The sequence below is a fragment of the Opisthorchis viverrini genome (genome assembly GCF_000715545.1).
Source record: "Opisthorchis viverrini unplaced genomic scaffold opera_v5_498, whole genome shotgun sequence".
Classification (NCBI taxonomy): domain Eukaryota; kingdom Metazoa; phylum Platyhelminthes; class Trematoda; order Opisthorchiida; family Opisthorchiidae; genus Opisthorchis; species Opisthorchis viverrini.
The window spans coordinates 68,539-76,260 of record NW_008752161.1 but is presented as its reverse complement, the minus strand read 5'-3'; the positions used below and the strand labels follow the sequence as shown (position 1 = coordinate 76,260).

General features: G+C 45.0%; 1 protein-coding gene across 1 annotated transcript in view; it reads left to right on the top strand.

Annotated features, from left to right (window-relative positions):
• Positions 1-2,002: 2,002 nt before the first annotated feature.
• The window catches only part of T265_11456 (hypothetical protein), a gene marked incomplete at both ends in the record, with an annotated part of 16,445 nt that continues 10,725 nt past the window's right edge, over positions 2,003-7,722 (top strand). The window contains one exon of the mRNA XM_009178113.1: positions 2,003-2,116. Within this exon, the coding sequence (XP_009176377.1) occupies positions 2,003-2,116 (114 nt within the window). The remainder of the gene's footprint in view (positions 2,117-7,722) is intronic.

Here is a 7,722-nt window from a genome sequence, read left to right as displayed (position 1 = left end):
AATACTGTAAGAGGCCCACGTCAGACCCCTTCTTGAATATGTGAACAACTAACTAAATGCGATGAATATCGGAGACAGAGAAACAGCTGTTAGGGTATTATCTACCTTTTGAGGAACATCTCAAGCTGAAACAAGATCAGACAGCCGAAATTAGAAACGAAGGGCAAAAACAACAAAAGAGGTCAAAACTAGAGACATTCTGCCTCGCATGTGAAAAAATCTGCAAAAAATGAGGAAAGAGGACAAAGAATTTGGTTGAGCAGCAGATTTGCACTGATACGGTCAGCCAATTTGAACTAAAACCTAAAACTATTGCCGAGGCTCCGTGGCCTTGGACAGTTGGGCTCATGACCAGGTTCACGAAAAGCACAAATGGGGGCCGATCCTTTTAAACACACCCCGAATATCCATAAAACCATAGTTTGAATGAAGGAATCTTGTACATAATGTTTTGACAGTATTTGTTCGAACACTTAAAATCTCCACTTGCGGCCACACTTTTGTTGTAAACTTTTAAAGCGCGTCCTAGGTCCACTATGGAGACGGAATTCATATTCTTATGGCTGCTAGTGGCCTCGCATGATGTCTCCGTAAATGCGGTGGAAAATTTTGTGGAAACACTGGTCTCTACGTGTTTTTTCTGTACTGGAATTGAAAATAATATCAAAACTACAGGAACAGTTCTTACGCCCTCTATGTCTGTGCAAACTCAGAATGGAGCAGCCATTCTTGACCTATGTGGGTAGAAGTCTTCTACCGTTACAACACTCGTCCTGCCAAACAAAGTTAAGTAATCCATTAGAAAGCTTCTTTGCTTTTATGATGGTCAGCTGTATCGGCAAGGTTTTATCTTTACCGGTATGCTGACCATTTTTCAGTGCTACTGGAAGAATTAGTGGATTTACGGGCGGAACAGGCAGGCAGCACACTAGGGCTTTGAAGTTCTGGCACAACTTCAACTGGTTAGGATGGTCGTGTAGGCGCATGTAACACGCTCGTTCGGGAAATACCGGGGATATTATGAANCAAGAAATTCATTGGATATGGCAGCTACCATTCAAACGAGGCAGTCATGTCTACATTGGAGAACCGAAATAGAAGAAAGTGTCAAAATGCCTGTTAGCTGGTACTATGGTATGAGTTGGACTGTGGGCAGCCAAAAAGGGCCCCAATATCTGCCTATTTCATTGGTGCGACAACGACGGATTTCAAAAGCGTTAATCGATATTCAGGTGTGGATAATATGTATGCGGTCGATGCGAATGGGTGTGGGTATATGTGATTATGATAAACGTACATCAGTCAAATTGTGCGTGGCTAAGGTAGCTCATTGCTCGCAAGGACAAGTGATGAGAGAGAAACGTAAGATGTCTGGTGTCATTGTGTGTCTGTGCGATGAGGTGACCTCATAATGGCGCAGTCACAGTCTATAAAAAAGCGCAGAGGCTTTGCAGAACGGGCTGCCTCTGGGGCGTCATTCCGCGGGTAGTTAGAGGGTTTTTGGTGGCATATTTTGCTCTGCTGTCAATTAATTGTTGGATTCATGGGAAGATTGCTCAAGATATGTGCTAGATCCGGCTAGATCGGGCAAGATCGGGCCAGCGGAACAGGAATTTGACAAAAGTTGCTTCAATTTTAGTTTTCTCTTTCCTCTATTATAGAAGGTGGCATATGAGGCTCAGGTTAGGGTAGGAAGGGGGTGGACATGATACGGAAATTTTTGACGGATGTTTAGGCAACACGATCCACCAGATGCTGAAACAGCACCACACGTACCGACGACCAACAATGTCAGTAGTCCTGGATTTTTAAGACACAATCAACTCGGTCGACTGGTCTGATCTCTTTGACGCGCCTGCCACGGAGGTTTGTGAACATAATAATCCCCTTGTATTCCTGGACTTCCGTACATTTGATACTACCAGAAGAGCTCTTGAAAAGCTTCCGTACACAAAGCGGTGTCCCTCAAGAGAACTCACTCTTTTCATTCCCAATTGATTTCATGATCGATGAGCTAATAGGGACGCTGAAAGGTCTCCTGGACCCCGGTCTCCGAATAGCTTCAGACAAAAACATTGATGATTTGAAATATGCAGACGATACCGAAGAGGAGAAGGTAAGGTTGTTTCCGTATAACCTGACCAAAGACATTTCGTCCTTTGGTGTGCGCTTTTGATCCACAAAGGGTCAAGTTATGATCCTGGACATGCAGCCACTGAACACGCCACTTACAATCCAAGAGGAAACACCCAAAGTTGTGCAGCATTTTGCATACTTTGGAAGCTGTATCAGTCCTCACTGTTGCGTATTAGATGAATTTACTGCACGAATCTGCAAGGTTCTGGTCGCGTTTTCCAATTTGAGATACTCACAGTGCCGGAGCGATATCTTCCTAAGTCTCACGGGACGTGTGTATCAGGCTGCAGTATGCACTGTTTCGCTTTACAAGATTTGGTTTGTTCGAACAGCGAAACTGAGTCGTCTTCGGGTGAGTTGGCGTAATCCAGACGGTCAATTTGGACTAAAACTTAAAACCACTGCTAAGGCCTCATGGTCTTGGACAATTAGGATAATTGTCAGGTTCACAAAAAGGCATAAGTGTGAATGATGGAGTGTGGGCATTAGCATGCGGATAAATGGTGGCAGGAATCTCAGAACCATGGTGTACAGTGAAACTGTGGTGACACATTGTGTCATTATTGTAGTGGAGTTGGGTGTAAAAGGTCCTTGAAAGAGTGAATTTGGGAAACACGCAAGCCGGGACGCGAAATGTACAGAAAATTATTGATTTTGTGGAGAGCACAGAGTGAAAGTCCACCGGTATGGTCAAATCCGAACGAAAGGCTCAGCTCACTTGAATGAACGCGCCCCGGGGGTGGCTATGGATAGGTGAGGAGTTTGTTCGTATTTTCAGTTAGTAAATTGGGTGGGCGTTAGAGTAAGAAGGAAAGAGTTGCGGATGTGCCATAAAACAACGTAATGCAGTGCCATGCCATTACTGGCCTGATGTACTTCGGTTTTTGGAGAGTCCGTAACGAACGTCATGGTTTAGGTCATTGGGCTGGGATGTGAAATTCTTTAAACGGCGGGATTTTTCCAGTTGGCTCGCGAGAAATCCGGAGAGGTAGAACTAAGCCGATGTAGGATCAAAGGTATTTTTCTGGTCCTTCTATGGATCCCTGTGGATGCAGATCACAAGCCAGGTGGAGTGGATGACAGCCAAGCAGGTCGTCCAAACCAGGTGTTCGACTGCCATTTTCTTGGAACCATGGCTAGTGTGGGTCGGTGTCGGCAGATCCGTAACGACGCAATTTGGAAGTGAGTTTTTGGTTGTGCATCGGATCTTTCCGTCGAAAGATGTATCCTGCGCCAGAAGCTGCATTGGTCGGGCCATATATTTTTCATGCCGAACCATCGTTTGCAAAAAAGAGTACACTTTTTGTGCTTAATTCAAAATAGCTGGAGCAGAGGTGACCAAACTTCTACCTGACAGAGGAGTATGAACAAGATTACGAAATATTTGGGTGCTGTCGATGTTACTCCTCTTTTCATAATGCGGATCGCATGATCCCCGTTGAGCCTAGCTAGAGACGTCGCAAGATTAGGCTACCAATCGATGTCATCGGTGTTCTTGTCGTCTGTCTCCTTCTAGATTGCATGAGTTAGTGTATGAGGTAAAGTCTGATGAGGTCTGAACCTGTGTGATAGACATGAAATGGAGCATTAGGAGGGCCTGAAATACCAAACAGCTTCCATTATGTTATGCATCTGAAACGTGGACGTTTTTTTCGTATCTGACCGGGTGCTGAAGATCACAAAAGTTTCAGTTTACAAACGCAAGTACATTAGCCGGTCGGTTTCTTAGAAAGGAGCCCATAGTTGTCGAGACTGCTGTGCAGTGGAATGTGGTATAGTTACGAGTTTTGAGGAAAAGGAGGATGAAACTTTCGACTCTATCAAGCTACATGGTATTGGTATCCCAAAGCAGAATGTAAGCGAAGTTACGATTTGGTGCTCTAAATGAGCTGTTTTGGCGCTAAGTGCTCGCCTGCTCACTGGGTCTTCGCTATGGCCGAATCATCGGGTGAACGATAGCGCGTAGTTTTTGGTTCCTAGGGTTAACGACTAAGCACTATGCACCCCTCTACCCTCAATATTTAGTAGGCACTTGGTGAGTTGGCCATTACCATGTTGTTTAATTGTATTTTCATTGATGTTGCGGAAGATATGCACGAGCTGTAGTTGATCATAAACTTTTCCTTTCTAAAGCCTTGTCGAGTGAAAGCAACTTCATGAACGTGAGACCGGGAGTGACTACACAATACGTTTATGCCGATGCAACCAACAAATAGAAGCATAATTCTTTAAGGGCGGTAGCGCGTTCTTCAAGTATAGGTTTGGCAGACGGATGATAGGTATGGATATGAAGGTCGATGGGTTAGGATTTTATGCATGGTTGGGACCTTATAATTGGCTGCGTGAATGGGTACGGGTCCTGGAGTTACTCAGAGTATCCAAGAGGCGCGGCACTGCGTACAGCTTTGGGCAAGAAGGGCCGTCATTGGCCACTGGATTAGGCTGCCGTACATACCCCAGGCCTCATAATCAGCAAATGAAAACGCGCCCATCATTTACAATAAGTAGTCGAGATGAGAGACAACGCGTACGGTTATGAATGTGACGGGCCGTCATTTGCTGTCGGGTTAAGCTATCACACATAGTTGAGGCCCTGTATTCATTGGCCTGCATAGATGCTGGCCTGGTGTTTAGGATGAGTGACGAAGATGAGCTACAGCGCGTACAATTGTGAGTATAATGGGCCGTCATTAGTCAATGGATTGGGCTACCATGAATAAATCAGGCCCCACAATCAGCTAATGTAGCTGACAGCATGCGCAGCTCCCATGATGACCGGGATTGTTTGCCATACTTTGCATCAGTATGGTTGGGCTTTATTATGTATTCCAGTAAATGGACCTGATTACCTCCAAAAGGAGATATATCGTTGGATTAGTAATTCACATGCAGATATCTCAAAGCTGCAATGTCTACTGGCTAGTTGTGTATATCCCGGATTGGGGATATGTGGTGAACATTGACTCTGTTCTATCCATTCTGTTTAGTGTATTTTTATGTCTTTGTTTTACGATGCGATGTATAGTACGCCCGCGATATACGAGAATATACGATTTTCATTCGTCCATATTCGGACTTCTATACTACGCGTACATTCGGTAGTTAAGATACCTACCACTATTCTAATTATCACGGGATAATCCACAGAAATGACACTCGCATCACCACTGTATGGTGCATCAAGTAGTCTTTCTTTGTTATACTGGATGGAGGGTGAGCTCCCGAAGAACTATGTTGTGCCCAGGTTCTCTGAACAGACTCGTTTCATTTGTTAAGCCTGAGTAGTACAAAGTATACAAATGATATTTACCTATTGACCTTGGTAGAATCTGTATTGGATATACTGTAGACGCTTCCCCACCTTTGAAGAACACCGCGGGAGGCTTAAATATGCTGGGTTTCGACTCCGCACTTTATCTCGTAAACTGGTGATAGAATGTAGAACAATGGGGTCGGTGACCTCGACTTGTCGCTCGCTCAAACAAAATTTTCTGATCAACGTACGACCAAACCGTGCCAGTGAATTAGACTAGTTCTGTGTAAAAATTGCAACATCATAAACCGCATCATCATTACAATATCATAGTTTCGGCGAAAAAGACGAAAATAGAGATAGAGGTGAAAAACTCAAAGTAGAGACAAGTGCTTGTCTCGTTACTAATATATTATATTATATATATAATTATATTATTATTATTAACAGCAGTGGTGCCGCTGTTGTAGGAAGGCAGTCTTAAAGTCTATTTTGATGGTCAAATGGTACTGATTCACGGGGCTGAACGAATGCCGTCGATAAAGCCATTGAACTTGTAGAAGGGGAAAACAAAATTTGCAGCGCAAATACGGGGTGGTTACATCCAGACGAAAGGTTCAATGGGTCAAAAAGAACAAATCTCAAAAGCGGTTGCAATTACAGACCCAGGTATGTAAGAGGTGACGATCGAGAGTAGAAAAAAACAGTCGCGGATGTGACATTAGGTTTCCAGTGCCGTGTCATCGTTGCACCGACATACTTCGGTCTCTGGACAACCTTGTAACGGACAGTAGGTTTGCGGCAATTAGAGAGGAGGTGCCCATTTCTGTGACGGCTGTATCTGGGTTAGGCCACGTGGGCGCTAGCCTTGTGTGCTTATAGTGAGAGGTTAGGAATCTCATTATAAATATGCTTTTATGATTTTATGGTGTCCAATCCTGCGAGAAATGGGGATAAGTGCGTGTCATGTCTGTTTGAAGAAGTGGGCTGTGGTGCGGTGCAATTTCAACAATGAAGATGGCTATTGCAGCCGCGAACGTTTACGTAAGCCATGGGCGTCACGCATTGTTACACAAGGCCTGCGACTTTGCCCAAGATTCACGGGACCATTTTGTTCTTGTCCTTCACCCGAGGGCCTCAAATGAAAAAATGATGTAGCACCTCTCTTTAAGTTTTCATTGTGGGGCAGCATGCTTGTCAGCGCGGGAATTCGCATAAAAATTATCTAATAGTATGTTAAACTAGACTGTAGACGCAACGAGGACAACCGTCGGAGGAAGGTTATTCGAAGCAGCAACTATTCGAAATGAAAGTGTAGATCACGAGCTTGAAAATCTTGTCATATCTCTGCCGTACTTGCTGGGTCTATGGTGAAGAACCTTCTGGCCAAATCTCGTTTGAACAGGGCCTAGGTAAGAATGAGGTCTCCTCTGGGGCGATGATACTCCAGAGTAGAGGTCAAGCACCACGGGAAGTGTTTCGTAGTCCACGGATGGCAAATATCTTCGTGGCAGCTCGCTGGACACACTAACTAAGGGTTTCATCCTCCGCGCATCACGAGTAGGCGACTTGGTTGACATATTCAAGTAGAGGTTTGACGTAGGCCCCATACAGTATTGGGAAGTCCAAGCGAGTATTACGGAAGAAGGCGCGCCGACTCATCCGTAGAACAGCGAATGCCCTTTGAGCCGACTGCTCACGGTGCAGTGAGGTCGACATGTTTGAAGAGAGCCAGATACCCACATCCTTTTTGGCATCTATCCTCGTGATGTCTTCCGGTCCATCCCCAGCATGCACGACGGAGGCGTTCGCTGGGTCTCTCCCGAGTGACATATGGACGCGTTTCGTCATTCAGGGAAAGCAACGACCATTGCTCTGCAGCGCCTACATCAGTTTGTAGGGCAGTGTTATTTGAACTCCAAAATTTTTAAGTTGTCCACAAAACATAGGAATGGAATTGAAAGAACGACCGGAAGGCCGTTGACTTAGATCACAAACAACTCAGTTCAGTAGTCTCAAAACGGAGACTTCGGGAACCAGTTATAAGGGAATGGTGGGTCGAGCCTTCTTTCACTCTGAACGTTCTATCTGATAAGAACGCCTTAATCCGGTATAGAATTTTACCATGAATCCCGTGAGACATGAGTCTGTGCTTGTCCACAAACTGCCTCAGCCTTTCAACAAACTCGGCGATGTTAAATAGTCAGCTTGCCTTGAACAACCGTCCATAATCGCACTCACAGAGACCTGGCTCACCATAGATGTCTCTGACGCGGAGATCTCGATAGACGGTTACTCTATTTTTCGAGCTGACTCAAAACGAGGGAGGGCTG